Source organism: Mycothermus thermophilus (genome assembly GCF_041956435.1).
Source record: "Mycothermus thermophilus strain CBS 625.91 unplaced genomic scaffold VTJ04scaffold_1, whole genome shotgun sequence".
NCBI classification, from domain to species: domain Eukaryota; kingdom Fungi; phylum Ascomycota; class Sordariomycetes; order Sordariales; family Chaetomiaceae; genus Mycothermus; species Mycothermus thermophilus.
Genome location: NW_027191427.1, coordinates 2,220,016 through 2,246,062, shown reverse-complemented (window position 1 = coordinate 2,246,062; position 26,047 = coordinate 2,220,016). Strand labels below are relative to the sequence as shown.

The window sequence follows — 26,047 nt, the reverse complement described above, 5'->3', positions numbered from 1 at the left end:
AATGTCACCTAGTTGAGGATTCAAGTCGGCAAGTTTCCAAGACTGGGGTGATTGGCCAGCGCTTTGTTTGAGTCCAAGGTATCTGGGCGCGCCTCGGGAATATGGAGGATAGTGTACAAGCCGTCACCCAGAGGATGCTGAAAGATCATTCATCCATCATCTGAATGCGGTTGTCTTCGGCAGAGCAAAGTCGCTTGGGCCTGGCTTGCACCTGATCGACGCTGCGCCAGAGCTGCGTAACCCCTGGCCAAGGCAGCATGGAGAATGGGACGGGGACACCTTGCCTTGGCGTAGGGAGATCCACTTCTCCCCCTCACCGCCCTGCTTATCGTTATCGCATTCTGCCAGACCCGCCAGAAATTTTTGTGGTGGGCAGCTTCTGCAGCTGCGGCTTGTTTGATGCACGGCCTCGAGAGTTGAAAGGCTTTGGGGCTTGTCGCAGCAACAAACAGGAGACATCTCGGACGTCTCTTGACAATTTACCCCCATTGCCCAACTGTCCGAGATTCATTCCGGAAACAGTCATTTCCCAGACTCAACCATGGCTGCCCAGAAGCGCAAAGAAGGGCCCAATGGCTCGACATCCGCCAAGTCTGCAAAACCTGCCGCCGATGCGAGACCCTCGAAGCGAGCAAAGGCCGACGATGCCGGAAAGGACGCCGACAAGAAGAAGGCAAAGGGCGCAAAACAACAGGCTACCTCGCCAGCCAAGCCCCCAGCGGCTCCCATTGTTACGAAGGAGGAAGCGCCTCTGTTCCCTCGTGGCGGTGGGAGCATCTTGACACCTCTGGAACAGAAACAGATTTCGATTCAGGCCAAGCAGGATGTCTTGTTTGAGGAACAATCCGCCAGCAAGAAGAAGAAGGATGTCTCATCCAAGCGGAAGAGGAGGAAATCGCAGGTTGAGGAATCAGACAAGAAGGCTGTCAAGGACGAGGACGCTGTCAAGGTGGAAAGTCTCAACTTCAAGGCAAGACGAACCCCTTCCTGCGTCCAATGCGCTCGCATTTGACTCGAGTCGTGCTAACCATACAATAGCGCCTGGTTCAAGGATCCTTGGTTCTCGGTGCCGTTTGTGGCATTAATCCTTTCGAGATTGCCGTTGCCCTTCCCAACAATCTCATCGGCCATGTCCCCATAACCGCCATCTCCACGGCTTTGACCCAGCGCCTGCAGGCGAGCGCTGAGAAGGCCGATGACGAAGATGATGACGAGGACGAAAACGCAGACGACGTCGATCTTAACACCCTGTTCCGCATGGGACAGTACGTACGCGCCTATGTGACATCGACGCTCGATGAAAGCACTCCTGGAAAGGCGAGACGCCATATCGGATTATCGCTCGAGCCAGCTCTTGCCAACACCGGCATCTCCGAGCAGGATGTGGTTGAGAACTGCACTCTCATGGCTGCTGTCGTGAGCGTGGAGGACCATGGCTTTGTCATGGACATTGGAATCGCCGAGTCTGACCTCAAGGCTTTCTTGCCACGCAAACAACTCGACAAGAGCATTCCTGAGGACTCCCTCCAACCCGGGTCTGTGCTGTTGTGCACCGTGACAGGCAAAGCCGGTGGTGGAAAGGTGGTTCAGCTCTCGGCGCTGTCTGATCGCCTCGGAAACCCCAAGAATGCACCATCCTCGGCCACTACCATCGGCTCCTACCTCCCTGGTACCGCGGCGGACGTTCTAGTGTCGGAGGTGTCCCAACACGGCGTCATTGGCAAGGTCATGGGCCACTTGGATGTGACGGCAGATCTTGTTCACTCCGGCGCGGGCCCCGACGGTGTCGACATTGTCGACAAGTACAAGGTGGGCTCGCGCATCAAGGCAAGGATTATCTGCACATTCCCGGCTGCGAAAATGCCCAAGTTGGGTATCTCATTGCTGCCACATGTCCTCACCTTGAAGCCGAAGACGTCTTCCAAGGATGGTCAGGAGCAGCTACCCACGCAGATCCTGGCCCACTCGGCAATTATTGAGAAGTGCACTGTGGAAAGGGTCGAGCCTGGCATCGGCTTGTATGTCGACGTGGGCGTCCCGGGCGTCCCAGGCTTTGTCCATATCTCGAGGGTCAAGGACGGCAAGGTCGACACCCTGTTTGAATCCAGCGGCCCGTATAAGGTTGGCACCGTCCATCCAGGTCGTGTCGTTGGCTACAACAGTTTCGACGGCATGTTCTTGCTCTCATTTGAAAAGTCGGTGCTTGAGCAACCATTCCTCAGAATCGAGGACGTCCCCGTGGGCGCTGTGGTCTCCGGTGTGGTCGAGAAGCTAGTCGTCAACCAAGACGGTCTTGGTGGACTCATCGTCAAGATTGCTGACGGCATCTCTGGTCTTGTTCCCGAAATGCACCTCTCCGACGTTCGTCTTCAACACCCCGAAAAGAAATTCAGGGAAGGGATGAAGGTCAAGGCACGCGTGCTCTCTACCAACCCGGCGAGGCACCAGCTACGCCTGACCCTGAAGAAGACATTGGTCAACTCGGACGCTCCCGCCATCAAGTCATATGATGAGTTGGCCGTCGGTCTGAAGGCGCCTGCTACCGTGGTGAACGTCCTACAACACGGAGCCATTGTTCAGTTCTATGGCCGGCTTCGGGGATTCCTGCCCGTCTCCGAAATGAGCGAGGCCTATATCCAGGATCCAAAGGAGCATTTCCGTGTCGGCCAGACGGTCACCACCTACGTCCTCAGCTTTGACCCCGAAGCCTCTCGTCTCATTGTCTCATGCAAGGACCCATCAGCATTTGGTCTTGAGAAGCAGATGGCGCTCCAGAAACTGCAGATCGGCGACATTGTCTCAGCGAAGGTCACGCAGAAAACTGAGGATGATATCTTCGTCGAGCTTACAGACAGTTCGCTGAAGGCTATCCTCCCCGTTCTTCACCTGACGGACAAGTCTATCAGCAAGACGCAGTCGGCGCTCAAGAAGATCCACGTCAACCAGACACTCTCAGAATTGGTCGTCCTGGAAAAGAATGAGAGCCGGCGGTCCATCACACTCTCCCACAAGCCCAACTTGGTGCAGGCGAGCAAGGAAGGAAAGCTTCTGAAGAGTTTGGATGATGCTCGCGTGGGCGACAAGGTCCCCGGCTTCGTCCGTAACATTACTGTCACGGCAGTCTTCGTGCAGTTTGCTGGCAATTTGACCGCTCTCCTGCCAAAGGCGAAGCTGCCACGCGATGTTCAAGATAAGCCGAACTTTGGCATGTTTAAGTCGCAGTCAATCCTTGTCCAGATCACCACCATCGACAAGGACCTTGGCCGCATCTTCGTCGCCATCCCTTCGGTTGTTGAGGAGCAGAGCAAGAAAGTAGAGAAGCCGGCCAAGCCTGTCGAAAAAGCGCTCAACGCGGTTGACGAAACAGTCACTTCGATCGAGGATCTTGCGATCGGAAAGCTTACCAAGGCTAGAGTCAAATCGGTCAAGGAGACGCAGCTCAATGTCCAAATTGCCGACAACATCCAAGGTCGCATTGACGTGTCTCAGATCTTCGATAAGTGGGAGGATATCCCCGACCCAAGAAAGCCGCTGAAGCGGTTCAAGCCCAACGACATTTTGTCAGTTCGCGTTCTTGGAATTCACGACGCCCGGAACCACCGCTTCCTTCCTATTTCTCACCGATCCACCCATTCGGTTCTGGAGCTGTCGGCAAAGCCCAGCGATTTGGAGGCGGATAAGCCCTCGGACCCGCTATCCCTCAATGATATCCATGTCGGGTCTAAGCATCTTGCGTTTGTCAACAATATCGCCGCCAACTACCTGTGGGTGAACCTGTCACCAAATGTCCGCGGTCGAATCAGCGCGATGGAGGCTTCGGACGACTTGTCCAAGTTAGCCAACCTTGAAAAGAGCTTCCCGGTTGGCTCCGCGCTTCAAGTGCGCGTCGTTGCTGTCGACAAGGACAAGGGGAGGGTCGATCTCTCGGCTCGGGATCCGAGCAGCGAGAACCAGCTCTCTTGGGATAAGATTAAGCAAGGCCTGGTCCTTCCCGGAAAGGTCACCAAGGTCAATGAGCGGCAGGCTTTCGTTAAGCTCAGCGAGCTGGTTGCCGGGCCTGTCTACCTTGCTGACCTGGCTGACGACTACGATGAGGCGAATCCCTTGACTCATTCCAAGAACGAGATCGTGCGGGTGGCCGTTGTCGAGGTTGACAAGAGCAACAAGAGGCTCAGGCTGTCGATGCGGCCGTCAAGGGTTCTCAACTCGTCCCTGCCTGTCAAGGATAAGGAGATCACCAAAAGCACGAAGCTGGAGGTGGGTGAGATTATCCGGGGCTTTGTCAAGAACGTCTCCGACAAGGGTCTTTTCGTGTCCCTTGGCGGCGATGTTGTGGCGATGGTCAAGATCAAGAACCTTTCGGACTCGTACCTGAAAGACTGGAAGGAGCACTTCCAGGTCGATCAGCTTGTGAAGGGCCGCATCATTTCGATTGCTGATGGTCGCATTGAGATGGATCTCCGGTCATCAGTGGTAGAGAAGGACTATGTTCCTCTCATCACTATTTCCGACCTCAAGGAAGGTCAGACAGTGACGGGCAAGGTCCGCAAGGTGGAGGAGTTCGGCGCCTTCATCACGATTGACGGCTCAGCAAACCTCTCTGGTCTTTGCCACCGCAGCGAGATGGCCGACAGGAACGTCAAGGATGCAAGAACGCTCTACAATGAGGGCGACCGGGTGAAGGCTCGCGTTCTCAAAGTTGACCTGGACTCGAAGCGCATCAACCTTGGTTTGAAACCGTCCTACTTCAAGGACGACGACGCGGATGACATGGATGTTGATGGGGAAAGCGAAGATGAGGAGGCCGGTGCGGCGTTGAATGGCGAGGAGGAAAGCGAGGATGAGGAGATGGGCGATGTTGGAGGCGCTACGCTTGTGGTGGGCTCCGACTCGGAAGATGACTCCGAGGATGACGACGCGCAGCAGGACAGCGACGTCGAAATGGGCGACGGCCCGACGGAGGGACTCACGGGTCTCGACGCGGGCGGCTTCGACTGGACTGCCGAGAATCTGGACGCCGATGAAAAGGCTGAGGCCGACGCGGCAGATCTGCCAGTCAAGAAGCCAAAGAAGCGGCGGGATTCTCGAGGTATTGTTGATAAGACGGCCGAGCTTGATGTCAATGGACCGCAGACATCAAGCGATTACGAGCGTCTCTTGCTTGGTCAACCCGACTCGTCAGAGCTCTGGATTGCGTACATGGCCTCTCAGATGCAAGTCAACGACGTTGCCAGCGCAAGGCAGGTGGCCGAGCGGGCTCTCAAGACCATCAATATCAAGGAAGAGGCCGAGAAGCTCAACGTCTGGACCGCCTATCTCAACCTGGAAGTCGCTTACGGCACTGAGGAGACGGTGGAGGAAGTGTTCAAGCGGGCGTGCACGTACAATGATGACTTGGAGATCCACGAGCGGCTGGCCAGCATCTACATCCAGTCGGGCAAGCACAAGGCAAGTACATCTCCGTCACGTTTCTCACAGTCACAAACTAACCTCCTCCCAGGAAGCCGATGAGCTCTTCGAAAAGACTCTCAAGAAGTACGGTTCCAAGTCAACCAACGTCTGGATCAACTACGCCCACTTCCTACACACCGTCGCCGGCCAGCCCGACCGCGCACGCAACCTCCTCAAGCGCGCCATGCAAGTCCTCAACAACCCCGGCAACGGCAGCGGCACGGCGCACATGTACGCGCTGCTCGTGCCCAAGTTTGCGGCGCTCGAGTTCCGCTCGCCCAACGGCGACCGCGAGCAAGGACGCACCCTCTTCGAGGGCATCCTCGCGTCCTTCCCCAAGCGCTTCGACATCTGGAACCAGCTGCTCGACCTCGAGACTTCGGCCCGCGACCCGGACGTGGCCGTCATCCGCGACCTGTTTGAGCGCGGCACCAAGGTCAAGGGGCTCAAGCCCAAGCAGGCCAAGGCGTGGTTCCGCCGGTGGGCGAAGTGGGAGGAGGAGAAGGGCGATGCGAAGAGCAGGGAGCGCGTCTCGGCGCTGGCGCAGCAGTGGGCGAGAGAGGCGGCTGCTAGGAAGGGGCAGTCCGTTGGGCAGGGGCAGCAGAAAGGTGGTGATTCGAGTGAAGGGGAGGAGGATGAGGAGTAAGCTGGGTGGGTCTGGTCTTTCGGCTGGTCTCATTTGTTGTTGTATATAATATGCATAGTACAAGAGAGTTGTCACTGGGTTGGGAATGCCATCACTGCGGTTTTGTCTCCTTGAGGCTCAGGGCGAGTTGGTTGAGGCCTTGCTCATACACTGTACGATATCAAGTCAACTTTACAGTATCTATGAAACATGAGTCTTGATTCGATGGATGTCTGGGTCAACTCTGGCGTTCCCTTCTGTCAAACGACACAACACGTGAAGGATGTAATTACAACCATGGAGACTCTTTAAGGCCGTTTCGTTTGACGTCTGGACAACAAGCCAACATAAAAAGAACAATCTCGCGTCCAAGTCCAAAGAACATTTTTAGTTTTGACGCAGATATCATGATGTCTGCGTATAGGCGGATCTTGCTGTCCTCGGCAGACAGGCTAGGTAAACTCCTATTGACAGCTCCTCACGAAGTTCAAAACGGTCACAGGCCTGTCTAAGTATGTTCAACAATGTTGAACACCCTTTTTCACAATCTCTGAAGTGAAAATACTCCCTGAGTTATCAACAAGCGGGCAATCTATCTCCCGGCAAAACTAATCTCCTGCCTGGTAGTATTCGACGCCAAACAATCAGTCGATGGACCTGATTCAGAAAGAGGGGTGGAACAATTGTGTTCGAGAAAGCCAAGTAGAAAAAAAATTCTTCCGGACCGTATCAAATATATAGTGACGGAATGCCACCTCCGAAACCTTGCAGAAAGAAACATTTACCAGCACAAAGCCAACGGCTCCTTTACAATACCAAAACTCTACAATGTGACCTCGTAGCTTCTTTCCATTTCTCTGGTATTCTTCTACCATCAAATACTGTCTGTTGTGTGTCTGTTGACTGGTGTGTTTTCTTGTCCAAACCTTAGGGTATGTTCCTCCAAGATGCACATTGACCAGACGTAAGTATATTCGGTTTTGCAGGAGACACACATGTGAGATGTAGCAAACGTGTCTAATGAGGAAGATAAAATCTTGATATTTTGTCTTCTCCAAATACCATGCAACCCAGCAGATTGCTCTGTCCTGTGTTCCCTATTCCCTCCATACGCCGTGCAATGATGACCCTAACTAAGACACACACACAAAATCCCGTCCATGCAACCCAGTCCACCAAAATATCCAAACTGCATCCTGTCCCATGCACAAAGAATGAAAAGCAGCCGAATGCAGATGCGCGATGACTTGTCCCCATTCCTTCGGGGGAAGAAAACTAAAAAGGAGCGAAGGACCAAAACACAAGGGGGTATGGTACTGTGCTATGAAAGACCGCCGTCCCGTCCATCCGTCCGTAAGAAAAAACGCCCAAACCCAAGCCAAAACTAACTCCGGTCAAATGCAGACCAACACACCCAAAAATGCACCAAGAACACCAAGAAATCTAAGGAAAATGCTATTCGTTGCCTGCCGGGAACAAAGCGTTGTCGCGTGTATGTGAGTGTTGCCGAATTAGTAAACATCGTATGGGGAAATGCACAAAATATGGTCGTTGCGGGGAGAAGCGAAGTAGTGGTCGTTGTCGGAGTGGTGGAGAAGGAGGTCCGAAAAAAGAGGAGAAAACCCAGCCGGACCTGCGGGATTTCGACGCGTGGCTCCAAGCAAGCATGCATGCATGCGTGCGGGCCTGCGGCATAAAAATTTCAAAGTCCGATCAAAGAACAGAACTGCCGCAGAGTCGGGTCTGGGGAAAAAGGCGGTGGTTGTTCGTTCATCGAAGGGGGGTTTGTTCGCGAAGCCATTCACCCGGTTGTCGAAGCACTAACCCCCACATCCCGCGTGGAGTCAGGTTGTCGCAGAAGCAGATCGGCGTTCCAAGAAGAGGGGCCCCATTTTCACCGGTTTTTCCTGGAGGGGTTGCAACTCGCCCAACACAGTGTTGTGTCTCGAGACACAGCCCGCAGGAGCTGACTGTCTCGTGTCCGTTTACACGTGCACGTGTGCCCCGTTCCCCAAGGAACCCCGATAGTGAGCCACGAGATCCGTCCCGTTTCGGTCGTGAGACTTGGTAGGCGGACAGAGACAACAAGACATCGAATCGCAGAGGTCGCGCGACTAGTAGGGCAACGGATTTGTGACCAACTTCCCGATTCGGCCCTCGGGGTCCGCAATATTCTCGGAGGTGTGGATATCTGCAGCGCCAAGGCGCACCGACCTGGTTGCAATGACGTTGTTGTGCGGGTCAAGCGGGAACCGTAGCGTTGGCCTGCCATTCGGGATGGGGAATTTCGTTGGGCATCCAACATGGCGCGGGACTGTGAGTTGGCGCGCAGGAAAAAAAACTTCACTCGGCGGCCGCGATAGCCACCCACCGGGCAGGAACGCCGTCAGGGCCGATCTTGTATGGCTTGGTGCTGGGTTTGCGAGGGGGCAGAGCCCATCGCGCCCTGCCAGGCCATTGCTCGTCGAATTTTCCGCTCCTCCGCATGGCCATCTCCAGGACGGCGATGCGGATGAAGTCGGCGTTCTCCCGCATCTCGCGCTGCCGGGGTCCCGGGAGCGGCTGCTCTGTCACGGTCGGCTTCGGCTGCGGCTCTTGGCTCTGTGACGAGGGTCCTGTGGAAGGGTACGGCAGCCGGCCCATGGGAGGGGCAGATGAGCTGCGTGCCCGTTGGACCTTGTAGGTCTGCATCTGGATTGAGGCCGTGTATGTCCTCAGAGCCGGACCCGATGCTAAGGGGTTAGAAGTCCCAATACGGGCGCTGGTTGTGGGGTTCAGGTAACGTCTGACGGCGGCGGTTGGCTCCTCCTGAAATAGGGGCGGCCTGCGCTCGTCGGTGTAGGGAACCTGGGGATCGATGGTCAAGATGGACCTCGTCAGAAAATCCTCGGGCGGGATGGAAGAGAAGTTAAGGTTCGAGAAAGACTTGGCCGCCTGGCGAAGGGCTCGTAGTGAGGCGGTCAGGTTCGACTTGAAAGCCGACTTGAGCGGCTTGAAGGGGAGGCGCGACGCTTTCTTGTCTGTCGTGTCATTGTTCTTGGGCTCAAAGACCCTGAAATCGAGCTCGTCGATTTCGATCTCGGGGGACGACAGAGGATGGTTGTCGCATTCGCTAGTCGGCGAGGAGACCGGTTCCAACGATGCCCTTCGCGGTTGAATACTGCGCCTCCTGGGGGGTGTCCTGGGCGATTGCAGCAGCGAGAACGCTTCGGTGGCGAACGAGTTGCCCAGCGACGGCATGGATTCCATCGAAACGGTGCGGGTTGAAAGCACGGAACTCGTGACGCTCTCGCAAACGGACACGTCGTCGGCTTCAAGATCTTCCGGAGACATCAGGAGAATGTCCAAGGGACTCCTGCTGAGCGACAGGCTGAACTCCTTCTCGGATTTCTGGGCGCTTTCGATAATAGAGTCGACCGTCATCATCTTTTCGGTCCTGGTCTGGCGAACGCTCCGGGAGGCCTTGGGAGGCGGGATGCTGGTGACGGCCAACAAGGCCGCCACGGAGGGTGGGATGGAGTCGGGAGAGTGGACATCTCTTGGACGGCGCGGCTTCCTTGCATCCGCTGCTGGGGCGCGATGGGGGTGGGCAGAGTCACGGGGCTTCGGACGAGACGGGATCTGAACGGGTGCGACAGTGGTGATGGTGGTTGTTTTCGCAGCCGTCATCGTCTCGACTTGGGGAGGGCTCAGCGCTACCGGGCGCAGGCCGGGCTGTCGCGGCCTTTGAATAGCAATGGGCATTTTGATGGAGGTCGAGGTACTGAGCTCTGAGTCGTCGAAGAGGCAGTTCTCATTTCCTTGCAACAAGGACGCTGAGATGAGAGAAGGAGAGCTGGGAGGAAGCGTAGTGCTCGAGACGTGGCGCGTCGACTCTAAGACCTGGTCTTGTAGATTCCGGGAAGAAGCAAGATGGGAACGGGAGAAGAACATCACTGGTTGATATTCAAGGTATGTGTTTCGCTGGCTCCCCCGTGCTTATAAACGTGTAGCTGCCAGATGGGAAACACAGGTGCTGCAGCTAGCCCTGCGGATCGACGGGCAACCGCCGTGTAAAGTAACCCCAGAGCGAGATGCGACCAGGGACAAGGCAACCAATGCGTGTCAACGGGCAGGCTGAGTTGGCGCTGGCGGTCAATGCAAACGGCAGTCCGTAAAGTGAAAGTGGGTTGGTCCCTGGGGCATTGGGGCACCCCTGCAGCCTGTCTTGCACCCCAACCCACAACAGTCTGGGGTGCGTCCTTAGCCTCTGAGCCAGTCAGAGGGGCCGGAATTGCGTCGCAAGGCCGGAGGTGCCGTCGCCGGGTGCGCGGCAGGGTGAATTTCTGTACGTAAACTCCGGCGGAGCAGAGAGGTCGACCCCGGCGCGGCGTGGATCCCCGAGGAGCCCGTGTTTGTGCTGCACGCGAGTGACCGCGAGGGAGCGAGGAAGACGGGCCTGTCTACCGGAGCATGCAGCAGTAGGTAGAGCTGCAGGCCGAGTGGTTGATACCCAGAGGCCGGTGACCGACGACGTTCGAGCGGCGAGTCGGCCGAGAGTGGACCGGACGACAAGGTGCAGGGTGAAAGAAGGAAGGTTGATAAGCCGGGAAGAGGAACTTCCCGTCGTGGTGTCGTTGCGTCACTGATGCCAGGGGGGACAGGGACCCGCGAGAACCGACGTCAACGGTCCGCTCCTGTATGAACGGTACAGAACTGTACGTCGGCGAACACACAAAAAAAGGGCAGGCCGGAGAGAAACCGCAAAGTGTGGGTTTCGAGTGGAGTTAGGTACGGAGTCTTCGATGCTGACAGCTTCGCCTTGTCGCTCTTTGATGAAAGTGTCCGCTTCGACTCGCTTTTTCGTTGTTTGTTGGCACCCAAGACGAAAGGGAGGAAAACTCTCAAAACCAAGAGGTTGGACAACACAGACTGGGCAGCAACACAGAAATCCCCAAAACATGCAGCCATCCGCAGTCATATACCTCTAGCAACTCACTATCGGGGCTGTCCATACGGGCGCAGGGGCGGACTTCCCTCCGCTGATTTCTTTGTGGAGTTCTGATAAGCAGCGGCCACAAGGCCACCAGATGCCACCAAGACCCGCGGCGATGGGTGCACGATGATGTAGGACTGCATGCCCAGGCGAGGGAAGTGCGGGAGACAGAGAGCAGTCCGGGCGATAAGCCCCACGGGATGATCTTCCCGTGTCACCTCACCACACCTCTGGGCTGGAGAGGGTGGGCTAGGGGGGGACGTGTGCGTTGTGCCGGCGCTGCCTTGGCCTTCGATCGTGCATTCCGGTCCGGGTCGGGTGCCCATCCCCAGGGCAGCGGCAGCAGCAGCAGCAGCAACGGAGCAACGGGACAACGGGAAGCAAGGGCAATGTCGCCACCGACCATGTCTGGAAATCGACGACTGTCAAAATGAGATCGCACTGCACAACGTTATTGCCCTGGCAGTTTGATCCAGACTGTTGGTATGTGTGCAACAAAACTGCCCGATGACGAGTCTGGGGATGAGACTGATGGATGCCACACCTGCCTCATCTCAGTCAGCCACAGCTTACTACGACACACAACGGTCGCTGTTCCGGGCCGAGTCACAACGGCAAGATTGAAATCAGTGCCGGAAAACCTTCCCCAGCCGGTTGGCAGCAACCCCTCATGGAAAGCTAATCTGGGCGATCATGCTGCTCCGTAGATTGCTGCTGTTATTACTTTGAGCTGCCAGGATGAGCTCCCCATTTACACATGCCCACTCTAACGTTATCAGGGCTGGATAGGCTCCCATCTAAAAGGGCTGGGCGCAGACGCCAGCGGTTCGTATCAGTCTGATTGGCGCATGCGGCTCACGAGACCCCCTCTGATGACTCGCCGCCGTTAAGCTGCTTGGGGGTGACTGTTGCCGCTAGGGTTCCCCAGATTCGAAGTCCAACTCCATGATCATCATGACTGTTACCTCCAGAGTACTTCGCTTTTTGGGGGGGCTGATATGCCTCGATCGGAAGCTTGCAACAAAGTGTCAGCGTCATCGCTGCTGTTCGTCCCATTCCCCGACTAGTGTCTTGCTCCACCAACATCCACAAAGCAAACAAGCAACAACCCAGCGGCTGCCCGTTCGCCGCCGAAGCTCGCGGGCTGAGAGTTGCCAGTTTCGGCCCTCCACCTCCTGCCACTCGAGTTTTTGCCCTGTTTTCACTCCAACCTCGACAGCCTCCACAGTAAACATCCACAAAGGTTCTCACCAACGGGATATTGCGGCTGTGTTGTGCCTCTCCTCATTGTCGGTGATACCGGACTTCGAAGATAGGCTTTTCGTTCCGATATTCGACCTGAGCCAACGTTGATGAGTCTCAAAGGTGTTAGTCAACACCAGATTACAGAGTTGCTGTGTCTTTTCACAGTTTCCTAGTTTATCTCAAGTCTCTCTTGACCGACTGATTGTCGCGGGTTGCATGAAACTCAAACAAGTGACTTTCCTCCTCAGTAAAACCCAAGCAACGACTCTTTTCCTCTACCTTCCTTCCTCGGGTGCCCCTCCCGGTGTCCTCAATCCTGCTGGGCGGTGAGCCTGGGTTGGCAACGGGCAAACCCCATCCACCCGGACCCCATCTCCAGCGGGGTCCACTCCGCTGTGAGAGAGAAACAAAACTTTCACCTTCCCACAGGATTCGGAACTCGGCTGTTTCGCGTACAGACAGCCCGAGCATGATTTTCATGAACTTTTCCCCCTTCGTGCCGAAGTAGTCACGGCGTGGAGGAAAAATGTGCCTGCAATTTTAGCTTGTAGATTTCCCCGCTCTGAAAACAACCACACACACAACCTACACTACACTCCAACCCCTCGACTGCACCAAACACACAAAACCAAAACCTCCCCTCGCTTCTGCATGTACAGTACGCGCATGCATGTACATAGAGAACAACACATGCATCCAAGATCTCAAGTAGAGATAACGTTAAACCACAATACCGCTGTTAGCCGGCAGTCAGGGTGTTGGAAATGCCCTGTGAACTGCCACCTGTCTCTTCAAGCCACATACTGAGTGAATACTACCCTGCCTTGTGCCAGTTTCCCATGTGAGATGATCGCCGTCTAGCGTAGGGGTCTACCCAGTATCAACGCCCTACCCAACCAAGGGATCTTCGGGGGGGAGGAAGACACAGAACGGAAGTGCCGGGGAGTGCGTTTCATCGTCGCTTCGCTTCACCTTGCTTCCCGTTGCTACCCAATGCTTGGATTGTCCTCCTTCCTCCTTCTAGAAGCTGACGGGGGGACAAGGAGGGGGTTGAGTTCAGATGCTTTCTTTCTTGCCCAAGGCTCAGTCAGGGGTTCTGAGGGGTTGAACTCTTCTTCTGATCAGAATCACAGAATCACCGTCAGGATGACACGGTGTACGGAGTACGGACTGGAGGACGGTAGTGTTGGGGATGGCGTGGTACACAGTATTCTCAGTCCACGAAATATCACAAGTCTTCACTTACGTACGATGTGTTCACGCGACGTACATCAAGACGCTCGTTTGACGTGCTCTCTCTCTCGAGTTTGAAGGAAAATGAGGAGGGAAATTTTTTTCCAGATTTCCGTCAGGCGAGGGAGGTTTATAGTTTCCCGTGCCTTCCATTTTGGAGTGAGACGGCAAAGAGGGACGGGAGTTCCTTCTTGTTTTTATTTCTTCTTTCATTCTCATGATGGTGATTGCTTTCAGTTGGAGGAAAACCTCAAGGACGCAAAAACATTGTATATTGCGTGGGATATCATTCATCATAACCGTAACCTCTATGAAGACTAAACACCACGACCCAGCCAGTGGTGATGATATACCTATATTTTCCCAGCCCCTGAACAAGCAACCCAAAACACCCGCTCACGCCGTTCCCCGTCAACCGAACCGATCAAGCAAAAGACAAAAGAAACAAACAAACATGGTATCAAGTATCATATCATCATACACAACACAACATCACTCAAAAAGGCCTCCCACTCCCCTCCCAACCCCTCGCAGTCGGCGTTGTCCCCTTCGGCGTCACCACCCCAAACCTCCGGTCCAAGTACCGCGAGACACGATCGTCCTCGTCAAACCAGTCATCGTCATCCTCTTTTGGCACCGTAGAAACGACTGGCCTGGAGGTGGTGATGAATGTGTCCCGTGTGGGCTGGTCGTAGACGCTCATGCTGTAGTACCGCTGCTCTTTCTCGGATGGGGTTGCGGCTATGGCGGTTGCTGATCTTAATGACCCTGTGGCACCGCCGGAGGTTGTGGCTGAGGTTGAGGCTGTTTCTGGGCTGTTGGTGTTTGCGGCGGCGGTGGAGTTCACGGCGACGTTGGTGTTGAGCGTGAGCCCGGTTCTCATGCTTCTCATACTCGCACTGGTGCCGGGTCGAGAGGATTTTGGTGGTAAAGGGGTGACTTGCGTCATGCCCACCGTGACGGTTTCGATGCTTGGGCGCGGCTGAGGTGTGCGGGGAGTCCGGGGGGTCTTGGGCGTCGTAGGCCGATTTACGGAGTCCGGACTAGGCTGTTGCGGTGGTGGGAGTGGTGGGAGTGGTGGTGGTGCTGGTTTTGTAGGAATTGTTGGTAGGCGGGAGCTCGTTGTTGACGTCGTCGTGTCAACTGAAGAGGACATGGTAGATCCGGCTATGCCGGTGTATGTTCCCTTTCCTGCGGCAGCAATGTCCTTGACGATGCCATCAATCTCGCGCTGGATGTCGCTAACCCGCACGTTGTTGGCATCAAAGCTCACCTTGCCCTCGCCGGTTGCTGTCCGCGCTTGTCTCCGCGGTTCTTCTGCTGAGGTGGATGGGGCATTGGGTGGTTGCGCTGGTGGTTGTGGTAAAGTGTTCCCCGCGTCCGGTTCGACATTTCGGATCAGCTTAATGGCCGGCTTGATCTTGTTGCTGCTGGAGCTGCCGGTGCGGGCACGGGTCAGGCGTGTGCGAGACTGTGAGCGCGACCGCGACCTTGGCCGTGACGACATACTTCCTCCGCTGCTGCTGCTGGAGCTGTTGCGTCGGCGGCGCGAGCTACTGCCCTTACGCCCGCCCCGGCTGCCTCCACGGCCATACTTGGTTGCGCGTGGCCATGTGCTGGAGGGAGAAGACTTGCTGAATCCCCACGTCTCCATGTCGGATCCCCAGCCGAAGGGTCGTTGGTCTTCAATGCCCTTCTCAACGTCCGGATCAAAAGGATCGTCCTTGGTCGTGTAGGTATCTGGGCCGCCGCGGGTAGTGGCAACAGTGTCAACAACCGTTCGTGAGAACCACCCGCCGCGCTCACGCGAGCGGAAGATGGGCCGCAAGGCGGGTGCTGATGCCGTGATCAAGGCAAGGTTGGTCTCAATGCCCGACGTGACAAAGCCGACATTGGTGGGGTCCGAGTTCGGGAAGATGGGTACCATGAAGAGCCCCTGGACGAGTAGCACAAGACGGACGATCGAGGTTATCGTCACACTAAGCCAGTCAGCCATAAGACAAGGGAACAAGAGGGAATAGGATCGAAGTAGACGTACAGGAATCCGAGAAGAAAAATGATCAACAATGCAATCTTGGTGCGCTTCGGAATGCGCAGCTTCGAAAATATCCACAGCGGGAGTCCAAGGATCAGAATGTCCATTACAATGTTGAAGACAGCCGTCGAAGTGTACAAAACCCTGCGGTCGACACAGTAGCCACCAGGGATGGTCGGGTCCCAGTTGAATGCCACAGGAGTACACTGCAGGAGAATGGCAAAGAAAACCGCCACCATCTGTGAGATGTTGACGACATTGAGCCATAGGAGGAATTGGCGGATCCAGGTCTTCTGTCCAAACAGACGATTCAGAAAGATTAGGACTGACGACTTGACCAAAGCCAGGATGGGGTTGTACAGGATCTGGACAGCGTAGGTCCAGATCAGACCAGGAGTTGGGTCATGAGGAGGTATCCTCTCCGGTGGGATGCCGATGAAGTTGGTCTTGATGACTATGTCACCATGTTAGTTGTCATTGCTCCACGAGATAGGGTTGGTATGTGACCAAGACTTACAAAAGTAACTGACGACGGTCTCCGCCACGGACATCAACATGGCGATACAGACGAGCCAGTCATCCACGGCGAGCTGGGCGGCTGCCACCCTGCCCGCGACTCGCACCGAAACGACGAGGAAAGCAAGGGCTGGAAAGAAGAAGTTGACGAAGAGGGCGAACTCATGGAGCCCGGACCCTGCCGGGTATGTTGGGAGGGCTAACGGCGAAGTAGAGGCGTCCATGACGCTAACACGGCTGCCGCGCTTGTCATTACAAAGTGATGGTGTGTATGTTGGAGTTATGCGAAGAAGATCCCCATCAGCCGAGTGATAGAGACTGCTTTCGAGACAAGAGCGAGAAGGCAGTCAACAAACTCAAACCGCGACGAGATAACAACAGTCGCGGGAAGCCGTCAGATATAGGACGCGGCCAAGTTGAGATCTGAGACGGGAACGGGACTCTGCCGCGGCCGCGAGGATGGAGACATATCGTGATGTGGTCCCGGGTGATGATGTAGCCGTGCAGTTGCTCCTCCATCTTGGTTCTCACAAGTCGACGATGAGCCGTCTAGGACGGATGTTGCATGTCGATCTCTTGAGCCGTCTCGACTTTTTGTCATCTTGAGAGACGACCCGCATGTAGGAAGGCCGGCCGGGTAAATGTGTCGTGTGTCAAGATGTCGGCCGGAGCAGGCCGGGTGAGATGGACGACGGCCGGGACTTGGCCGGGAATGTACTCTGAGGTATGCCAACAACAGCCGTGAGTTTCGAGACTTCTTAGCCAGCAACATAACGACTTATTCGATGGAAATCCGGGTGAAAAAGTAGGCGCGGCGTTCTATTCAAAGATCCCATTAGAGGACACGAGGCCCCTCCCTCGAGGTTTCTCCGTTCGTTTGCTCCCACTAGCACACTAGCATGTTTGTCGTTCTACAAGACCAAACTTCCTGCTCACCTCCACGTGGGTTCTCCGCAGTCACATACGATAACCCCTGGCATACCAAACCAAAGGGACGGCTACACCACATTGCCAAGCTCCGACCCTCGTCTCCAACCTCCGAATGACGCAGAAATAAGGGATTGCGGCTCCTGCAGGAGGGATCTCTGGAAGCAGAGAACATGGATCCAGTGTTCTAGAGGCCTTCTAGATCACCGGAATGGAGCCTCGAGGCGCCAGACAGCCATCGAATATGCTGGCGGATGTGGGTGATCAAACACGCATTCAGGAACCCGTCGGCCATACCGATCTTGAACAAGGACCGGCTCTCATGCGGGGAGAAGAGTGAGATTGGAGGCGCGATCGACAAGACGAGGTGAATAGAATCTGGGGAACCTAGACACGCCGGATGTCATGGTGGAATCGCAAGTGCCGTGTCTAGTACGACATTAGCACAGACGTCGAGTCGGCCGAGTGGTTCTGGTGATGGGCCAACTGCCAGGGCGCCAGCTGGCAGACATCAAGCGGATTACAAAGATGAAGGAAGTCCTAGCAGACAAGATGGTGAAAAGGCCATCCTGCTCTTCCCTCATTGGAGTCCGCTTGTGCCGCCCATAGGATCGAGACGAGCTGCTTGGAGTCAGTTGGAGGATTCAACATGTGGCATTCTCAAGTCTCAGTGTTCAAGGAAGTCCAACCAGCCTGAAGCAAAGTTGTTTCTTTGGCCCAACAACGGCAGTTGGTGAGGAAACAGGGGCGCACGGGGTGCATCGCATTGTGAGAGCCGTTATTGCGGGGCCGGCAGCCGTTGTAGATCTTCAAGGGGTATGTGGTGAGTTCAGCCGGTAATTGTGATGTGTGGCCAATACGGATGGACAAGGGGCTATTTGCAGGAGCCGCAGAGAAGCCTGCAACCTGACTACACAGTCCACTGGACTACGCATTCAAGTATGTACTCCGTAGACCTCGTGCTGCGCAGGGAGAGTTGACTCCTTGACGCCTTCAAGTGATAATGTGGATCCTCCAGAGAACGCAAGGGATACAACTGACGTCAACATCTGCCCCATGCCACTCGAGCAAGCCAAGAAGTGTGTATACGGCGAAATAAAGTAAAAGTCGTTTACCTCCGACAGCAGATTCACTCGCTTCTTGTTTGCCCCAGACCATCCAAGTCTGTGCGGTCGAGGCCGTTGGTGGTGCGACCCAAAGATGCAGCCGAGTTGGTCGCCCCAAACACTTGTGTCAAAACATTTAGCCATTGTTCAATCCAACACCTCGAGGATAATGGTACGACTGCATCTTAACAGCAGAAGCCCCAATCGTTGACCGAGGTGACGAGAGGGAGAGTCATGTCGTTCGTCTGAAGTCTTCTTCTCCAAGTCCTTCCCGTCGAACATGATCATGCCGGCCGATCGTTGGACGTAGAAGACTGCTCGGTGCAACGTCCATCGCGGCATAACTGCCCGGAACACGGCCGCTCCGGGAGCCGGTGGCAATGGGTAGCAAGAGACATCTCGGCGGCGTCGTCCAGGAGAACAATGGGACGGAGTTTAGAGAGACCCGCAGAATCTTAGTCTGTTTGTCGTCATCATTTGACTCGGAAGCAACTCCATATCTCACCATCCTCCCGTCGTTGCCCCAGGAGCAATTGTTGGTTTTGTGTTGTTGTCCTGCTGTCGGCCGAAAGAGTCCTGGTCCTTGCCTGGTGTTGCATCGGGGGATGGACCAATGAGCACGGCAGGGCTGAGGATGACTGACGGATCCTGCGTCGATGCCTGCAGCTCACCACGGCTCAGCTTGATGCAGACCGAGAAAGACGGCAGCTGACTCGAGCCAGAGAGGGCAAACAATCTGCCCCTCCCTTGGAAAACACCTCGAACGTGAGGGCAATCATGGCGAAAAGATATGTGAACTTTCACAGAATGTGATGGGATTCAGATGTACGAGTCCACGCCTTGAGTGCATCTAGTGTTCCGTGGGATTTCTGTGAACACTGAGATCAAAAATGGAAGCAAAACCGAGCGAAGTGATCCATTCTGCTGCAAGTCATCCGGTGCGGGGGTGGGACAGGATCGGGAAGATCTCTGAGGGTGGGGCTCCTGAAGCCCCACCACCCGCGCTGCCTCCCGGAGACAGAGCGTCTGTTGCCCTGGAAACCAACCCAGCCCAGGACTGGGATGTTGACTTTGATGACGCTTGGGGCTAGAAACACACAAAGTCCCAATCATCCCTCAACACCATCATTTCCTCCACCACCCTGCTCATCACCCCTACGATCGTTTCTTTTCCTTCCCACGAGCTATCGTGCGGTTGCACAGAGTCTTTTCTTGATTTTTGGTGGTCAATCTGTGTTTTTCAGACGAACCACAAACTTGTGTTTTGCGGCGATGCGCTGACCCCCGGCATTTTTCCCGGACGAGGAGCGAAAACAACAAACCTTAGCTGCAGAGTCTAGCTGCACGTCATTGCGATCCCATGATACCCCCCACCGCATCCGACCTTCGGCTCGATTGACAACTCATCAACACAACACAACATTAAGGGTCTCGTTACAGAGGGCCCGTGCATCTCTCAAGTGTTTCTAAACCTTTTAACACAACATATCTCGACTCGAAGATTGAACAGTCAACATGGATACAAGTTACCTGGCGCAGCAGGTCAATGAAATCATTGGCCAGCTGCACGGCCTTTTCGACGAGATTGGCGTCCCCAGCCATGAGCGTGATGCTCGGGAAGAGCAGGTAAGAGATCGCTCTCGACACATCATGTCTTCCGCCATGCGCTGACACCGGACGACAGGTGTTTGAAGCCCTCTCTGAGGCGCTGCAGAACCAGGTCCGCCTGGTGGCGGAAGAAAAGAAGGCCATGATTGATGAGGCCAAGAGGATGATTATCGCAATTCGCCAGATGGAGGCATCGCTCGACGGCACCGAACTCCGCCGCTCACACTCAATCGAGGACAAAGAACTTAAGATCACCTATCCGCTTACAAGGTGCCTCCAAACCATCAAGGAGAAGCACATTCAAGTCAGCCGCCTCCACCGGGAGCGATACGAGCAAGTCAAGAGTACGTCTCGAACTAGCGCTACGTGTTGGCAACCCACGAGACTGACCTTCCACAGAACTTGCCCAGGCACTCGAATCATATTCTCTTCATCTCGAGCCGACATTTGTTCAGGTTACCCTCCCTCCGACGGGCGATGACGACATGGTACCGCCGAGTTTCGACCTATCTCCGGCCTACGTCGACCAGTTGGATGCCGAGTTTACGCGCGTGTATGAAGAGTACACTCGCCGCGTGGCAGCCGTCAAGGCCGTGGCCGAGAACATAATCCAGCTGTGGGCAGAACTTGGAACACCGCAGGCCCAAACCGACAATGCCATTGTCAAGTACTACCGTGACGCCCCGGAGCAGCTCGGGTTGCATGAGGAAGACATCGCGCGCCTGCGCGCCAAGCGGGACAAGCTTCTCGAGGAGAAGAAGAACCGCGAGAAGCGGCTGCGTGACCTGCGCACCGCGGTTGAAGCCCTCTGGGAGAAGCTGGGCGTCGATGAGGGTGACCGCAAGGCCTTCCTCAACAGCAACCGCGGCTGCGGCATGCGGCAGATCAATGAGTTCGAGGAGGAGCTGGCGAGGCTCAACGAGCTTAAGCGGGAGAACCTGCACATTTTCGTCGAGGACGCCCGCACCAAGCTCCAAGAGCTCTGGGATTCTCTCTACTTCTCGGAGGATGAGATGCTTGAGTTCACCCCTGCCTTCTCGGATGTCTACAGCGATGCTCTCCTGGAGGCCCATGAGCGCGAGATTGCCCGGCTGGAGCTGCTCAAAGAGCAGCGCGCCCCTACTCTTGCTCTGGTCGACAAGCACAAGCAGCTGGTGCAGGAGCGGGACGAGCTCGCCGCGGCCAGCCAGGACGCCTCTCGCCTGCTTGGACGCGGGCAGAAGGGAGAGAAGCGGGATCCTGGCAAGCTCCTGCGCGAGGAGAAGATGCGGAAGCGCATCGCCAAGGAGCTTCCCAAGGTGGTTGCCGAGCTACGCAAGGCTCTCGAGCAGTGGGAGGATGAGTATGGCCGGCCATTCCTGGTACATGGCGAACGTTACCTCGACTGCCTCGAGGCTGAGGATACGAAGCCGACAACGGGCGCCAGGTCCAAGACTCCTGCCCCGGCACCAACACCAACCGGTAATAATCCCGGTCTCAACCGGGCACGCAGCGTCGGCAGCGTCAAAGGCCCGTCCAGGAGCCAAACCAAGACTCCCACCAACGCAGGCGCCTCCGTCAAGCCGCTCGCGATCCACGGTAGCATCCGCGGAGCGCCGGTCTCGAACGGTAAAGGCAGCCCGACCCGTCTCCCTGCGCGCGCACCCCTCTCCAACCTCAAACATGGCGCCAACATGCCCGAGCGCCCACAGTCTCGGGCTGAAGGCATCGTCCGCCCAGGCAACCCCATCCTCCGTGCACCGCCGCCGAAGATGCGCGATCTCCTGCCACCACCGGAACTCGAGACCCCCACCAACCAGCACCATTCGATCCGCCCTGCGGCGTTTGCGTCCAGCATTGTCCGCCAGGTCGAGCCTGAGGACGTGTATGACGACCGCCCGACCTATCAAGACAACGACAGCCGCCCGTCCTCGCGCGAGTACTACTCGTCGTCTAAGAGCAGCGACCGCTCCGGCCACTCCAGTCACACTTCGTACCACTCGTCGTCAGGGTCATCGGGCTCGCACGCTGCGCTGCCCATCCGCCAGATCTCGTCCGACACGTCCACATCGACTGTCGTCACGGGCTCGGAGAACTGGGAGACGTACGATGACTGCTCGGAGCCAGAAGAGGACCTGACGGACGCCTACTTCGCCAGGATGCGCGCCGCCAGGGCTAGCCAGCAACTCCAGCAGCAACAGTGCCGGGTGGTGACGCCGGAAGACCTGAACAGGTCCGAGTCCCTGCGGGTGAAGCGGGTCCGGGCACCACAACAGCCACATCAGCAACAACAGCAACAGCAAAACTGGGACGAGGAATGCTATTGATCTGACCAGCTATGAACGTTACAACCACCTCATGAACGACGACAACGAACATGACGACGACCACGAAATGACGTCTCCTTCCGTTTTGCATGATGGAGTTACGGTCTGTCTGTCGGATTGGTATTCCGGATGTACGGAGCATTTTGGCTGTGCACGTTCTGCGTTGTTCGGAGCTATCTTGCTGTCTTGCTCTGCTGTTGGAGTGTCGTCTGCCCATAGTGGTGGATATACCCGGGAGGCTTCTGGAGAGGCGTCGGCGTTGAGTGGCGGCCCTGGGGGTTCTTCTTATATTTGGCGGTATGCTTTTTCTTTCATCTACGTTTTCTTTTTCACGTGGTTGGTCCTGTTGATGGTCCTGGCCTTTCTCATGATGAGGTCGGTGATCTTTTCTGTTTCGGTCTTGTAATTGCGGGCTTTGTGTGGTTTCTTTTCTGTCCGGCGGGCGCGGGCCGACCAACATCAGCCTCTGTCAAAAAAAGGAATTTCCTTTGTCGAGGGTTGGAAGAGAGATGATTTCTCAGATGGGTTGGATTGGGATGAACCACGGAAAATCCTCCAGGACTTTCAGGAGACTGTGGGACTGGGGCTTCTCTCTTTCGTTCTCATTTCCTTTTGTTCCTTTTCTTGGGCGCGATGTACAAAGCAAGGGATTATGGCGTTGATGGGCTGATTTGAAATGTCTGTCTCTTCCGATTCTTTTCCTGTTTATGGGCTTCAGCTCGTGGGCAATGGTTCGCGTCCTTCTCAGCGAAGCGTGGAACTGTCTGGCGTGCTGTAGATACCTACTTGACGACATTGTGATGAATTTCTTTCTGTGTGTGTGTGAGTGTATGTTGATCTCTGAAAAAATTACAGTTGTTGACAAACATATATCCTTGGATCACAGAATAGTCCATAAAGGTGAAGCAATGAATGAATGTTGCTCTCTTGATTCACAAAGTGTTGGAGAATTGGGGGTGGGAACCTTGATGGACAGGAACCGCCCAGGCGGATTGCCACAACACTGTGTCTGGGCCTGGGCTGGATCCTTGGCACCTGGCAAAACTGTCGCCTGAAATGAATTGTTGACAATGGCAACCCCTGTCCAGGCCGTGTAGATGACAGGCTGGTTCCCTCCACGAACCTCCGGGGTGATGCCTTCAGCTAAAGTCTGATAATATTGAGCCTCAACACTCTCGCTCCATCCAACACACAATGCCGACCTAGTCTAATCCGAGCCCGCTGTTACCGCCCCAACAACTTGGTCTTTGTATTGCATTGCATTGCCTCGCATTGCTCTGCAGCATCGCCTTGCATCGCAGCTGGAGCCTTGCCGTCAACAACTGAGCTTCCTTCCAGTCCGCAGGCCTCTTAAGACCTCATCTCCCCGTCCTCCAGGTCCTTAAGCTTCTCTCTGCAACCTACCTACCTGGCAGAGAGCCATACAATCATTCCTGTCTTGAGTCGACAGCTTCATCCCCATCTATGCAACCACCGCCTCCACCATCGCCGACTCGATCCAACCCCGTCCACGATCGAAGTCCAAATGCAAGCACAACCAACCTCGCCCCGACCGCCTCCCTCTCCATAACCTTCAGCGCTAGCTCTGCTCGTCCTCATGCTCCTTCTCAGACGACCGCCCATGCGCTCCAAGGGGCAACCCTCGCCTTCAATAAACAGAAAGCCACTGCGATAACTCCCTCCCGAACTGGTCCTGCTTCCCCTGGCGGGGTTGTCCGTGTTGCCCCTGGTTCGAGGGGAGATCGGCCCCAGTCACCAGTATCACGGAAGAACACGGGATCGCCTACAAGGACGCCGCAAACCACTGGCAGAACAGGTGGTAGGCCAGGTGGAAATGGTGCCCTGTTAGCTGCTACACAGGCCGCCGCGGGGCTGGCCGCGAAATCTCCGGAGGATGGTAAGGGGCCTGGGAGGATACGCAACCAAATGACAGGACAAAATGCTCGCACACAAGCAGACGCATACACAACAACTATAAGTGATAGTGTGGGAAGCAACACTATGCTCTCACCCCCAAGAGCTGGCAGATTTGCTGGAGGAGACACACCCGGACGACAAGCTTCTCCCTCACCCTCTCCGTCACCGTCTCTGATCGCGGCAACTCTTGCGGCAAGCCGGTCAGGCTCGCCCGCGCGCAGGCCAACTCCGCACATTGATTTCGACGAAGGCAGGGCAAGCAGAGCCAGGGGACAGAGCATCAGCTCAGAAAGCCGGCTGAGCGTCTCCGCCATCGCACCCCCCCGAGGGTTGGATCTGGGACCAGCCAGCAGAGCCAGCGATACCGACGGTCCTGATACTACGTCCATTCCACCCACCACGTCACTTGTGTCTTTGTTTGAGAGTAAGCAGAGCGACTATGACGTGGACCCTGTGAAGAAATCCCCGTCATGCCGCCTGCCAAGTCCGGAGAATGCAGATCGGCAACAGAGACAGGACGAGCAGCAAGCGAAGCCCAAGCCCAAGCCGCCGCCGAAACCGAAGCCGACGATGCCTGTTGATAGTGGTGCCCGTGGAGAGAACGGGCAAATGTCGTCACTCCAAGCAGGAGAGCCATCCGAGAATGTGCGAGGAAGTGGTCGCCAGGGCGATAGCCAACCAACTGATTTGCATCTGAGCACGGCATCACACCAACCTTTGTCGGATACGCTTACCTCTTCTCCTGGTCAACGTGGTAAACCACGACCGACGCCTCCGAAACCGCAGACCCAGACGTTCATCCTCGAGATAAGCCAGACAGCCGTCGAGGCACCACCGGCCCTACCTCCGCGAGGACGCCGCCTGTCCGAAGCCTCCACCTCATCCAATGACACATTTGTCTCGGCCTCCTCGGTCCCCTCACGACCTGTAACGCCAACCCGAGATGCGGCTCAAAGACCCAAGCGCCCTCCACTGATCACACCCGAATCCTGGCCACGGCGGACCTCAATCCCAGACCTCCAACGAATATCCTCACCTCTCGCATCAACACCTACCCCTAGCCTGACCGTCGACTCGCTTGCCAACGCCATGGTCGCAAGCAACCTTGCCGCAGCGCGCCTGACCAGCCAAAGCCAACCACAGCTCCCTCCCATTCCGCCGCCACGTCGCTCCGGTCGCACACCCGGCTCATCCAGCCCTATCCAACCACAACGCACAGCCGACAGCCTCAAATCACAGCTCACTGGCGGGAAACCCGGGATGCTCCAAACCCTGCGCGGCCAGGCCGGATCTGTTTCAGACGACGAAGAGGAGCGGCGCAGACGGCAGCAGCATCACCAACGCCGGCGCGACAAGGTGCTGCGGGTCGCCGGAGCTGGTGGCAACCGCAAGCATGCGCACCACGAAGCGGCGCGTCGACGATGGCGCGATGAGATCACTCCGAAAGAGCGCCGCCGGTATGAGGCCGTGTGGGCCAGCAATCGCGGGTTGTTCCTCCGGCCGGGATGGGCGCTGCAGTATCAACCCCGGGACCCGAACTCTAACGGCAAAGACGACAGCTGGTTGCACGAGCAGATCGAGGCCAGCCGTGCTCTACCTCCAGCTCCCGAAGCGGATCTCGTGGTCAACATAGTGGTGCGCGATATTTGGATGCGCAGCCGACTGCCCCGCGACGAGCTGGCCGAGGTGTGGGATCTGGTGGACAGAGACAGGAAGGGCGCGTTGGGGAAGGATGAGTTTGTCGTGGGCATGTGGCTCATTGACCAGCGCCTTCGCGGGAGGAAGATTCCGCAACGGGTGAGCCAGAGCGTTTGGGAGAGCGCGGGAGCAAGGGGAGGGACGAATAGCGCGATGGCCACTCTGCTGACGCCTGAGGGGAAGATATGGAAAGCCAAAGGGTAAAAAGCCTGAAAGGTAATGGAATTGGGAAGGGTTTGGATCCAGGGATAGGTTGTCTTGGATTATCTGTTTCCCAGCACCTTTTCCTGGGTTGTCTATTTTCCTTCTTTGGAAGACGGCTTTTGGGTGTACTTGCTGACAGTATTGTGTATGACTGCCCATCATGAGATCATGATACCCTAGAGTATGGAATGGATAGCAATA

At 56.0% G+C, this 26,047-nt stretch overlaps 10 protein-coding genes across 10 annotated transcripts; 5 read left to right on the top strand and 5 right to left on the bottom strand.

Annotated features, from left to right (window-relative positions):
- Positions 1–541: 541 nt before the first annotated feature.
- VTJ04DRAFT_838 (uncharacterized protein) lies at positions 542–6,097 on the top strand (the record flags this gene model as incomplete). Its single annotated transcript, XM_069366810.1, has 3 exons — positions 542–970; positions 1,039–5,448; positions 5,501–6,097. The coding sequence occupies 3 exons, from the start codon at positions 542–544 to the stop codon at positions 6,095–6,097; spliced, it is 5,436 nt and encodes a 1,811-aa protein (XP_069223447.1).
- A 1,139-nt stretch (positions 6,098–7,236) lies between these two features.
- On the top strand, positions 7,237–7,773 carry VTJ04DRAFT_837 (uncharacterized protein; the record flags this gene model as incomplete). Its single annotated transcript, XM_069366799.1, has 2 exons — positions 7,237–7,429; positions 7,481–7,773. The coding sequence occupies 2 exons, from the start codon at positions 7,237–7,239 to the stop codon at positions 7,771–7,773; spliced, it is 486 nt and encodes a 161-aa protein (XP_069223446.1).
- Positions 7,774–7,970: 197 nt separating this feature from the next.
- Positions 7,971–8,381, bottom strand: VTJ04DRAFT_836 (uncharacterized protein; the record flags this gene model as incomplete). The annotated part of the gene is made up of 1 exon (XM_069366788.1): positions 7,971–8,381. The coding sequence occupies one exon, from the start codon at positions 8,379–8,381 to the stop codon at positions 7,971–7,973; it is 411 nt and encodes a 136-aa protein (XP_069223445.1).
- Positions 8,382–8,419: 38 nt separating this feature from the next.
- Positions 8,420–9,820, bottom strand: VTJ04DRAFT_835 (uncharacterized protein; the record flags this gene model as incomplete). Its single annotated transcript, XM_069366777.1, has 1 exon — positions 8,420–9,820. The coding sequence occupies one exon, from the start codon at positions 9,818–9,820 to the stop codon at positions 8,420–8,422; it is 1,401 nt and encodes a 466-aa protein (XP_069223444.1).
- A 498-nt stretch (positions 9,821–10,318) lies between these two features.
- Positions 10,319–11,377, bottom strand: VTJ04DRAFT_834 (uncharacterized protein; the record flags this gene model as incomplete). The annotated part of the gene is made up of 2 exons (XM_069366766.1): positions 10,319–10,700; positions 11,055–11,377. 2 exons carry the CDS (start codon positions 11,375–11,377, stop codon positions 10,319–10,321), a joined length of 705 nt encoding a protein of 234 aa, XP_069223443.1.
- Positions 11,378–14,025: 2,648 nt separating this feature from the next.
- VTJ04DRAFT_833 (uncharacterized protein) lies at positions 14,026–16,304 on the bottom strand (the record flags this gene model as incomplete). The annotated part of the gene is made up of 3 exons (XM_069366755.1): positions 14,026–15,508; positions 15,568–16,018; positions 16,082–16,304. The coding sequence occupies 3 exons, from the start codon at positions 16,302–16,304 to the stop codon at positions 14,026–14,028; spliced, it is 2,157 nt and encodes a 718-aa protein (XP_069223442.1).
- A 3,324-nt stretch (positions 16,305–19,628) lies between these two features.
- Positions 19,629–22,027, top strand: VTJ04DRAFT_832 (uncharacterized protein; the record flags this gene model as incomplete). The annotated part of the gene is made up of 3 exons (XM_069366744.1): positions 19,629–19,739; positions 19,798–20,065; positions 20,121–22,027. The coding sequence occupies 3 exons, from the start codon at positions 19,629–19,631 to the stop codon at positions 22,025–22,027; spliced, it is 2,286 nt and encodes a 761-aa protein (XP_069223441.1).
- Positions 22,028–22,058: 31 nt separating this feature from the next.
- Positions 22,059–22,433, top strand: VTJ04DRAFT_831 (uncharacterized protein; the record flags this gene model as incomplete). Its single annotated transcript, XM_069366733.1, has 1 exon — positions 22,059–22,433. The coding sequence occupies one exon, from the start codon at positions 22,059–22,061 to the stop codon at positions 22,431–22,433; it is 375 nt and encodes a 124-aa protein (XP_069223440.1).
- Positions 22,434–22,544: 111 nt separating this feature from the next.
- Positions 22,545–22,823, bottom strand: VTJ04DRAFT_830 (uncharacterized protein; the record flags this gene model as incomplete). The annotated part of the gene is made up of 1 exon (XM_069366722.1): positions 22,545–22,823. The coding sequence occupies one exon, from the start codon at positions 22,821–22,823 to the stop codon at positions 22,545–22,547; it is 279 nt and encodes a 92-aa protein (XP_069223439.1).
- Positions 22,824–24,028: 1,205 nt separating this feature from the next.
- Positions 24,029–25,846, top strand: VTJ04DRAFT_829 (uncharacterized protein; the record flags this gene model as incomplete). The annotated part of the gene is made up of 1 exon (XM_069366710.1): positions 24,029–25,846. The coding sequence occupies one exon, from the start codon at positions 24,029–24,031 to the stop codon at positions 25,844–25,846; it is 1,818 nt and encodes a 605-aa protein (XP_069223438.1).
- Between the last annotated feature and the right edge of the window lie 201 nt (positions 25,847–26,047).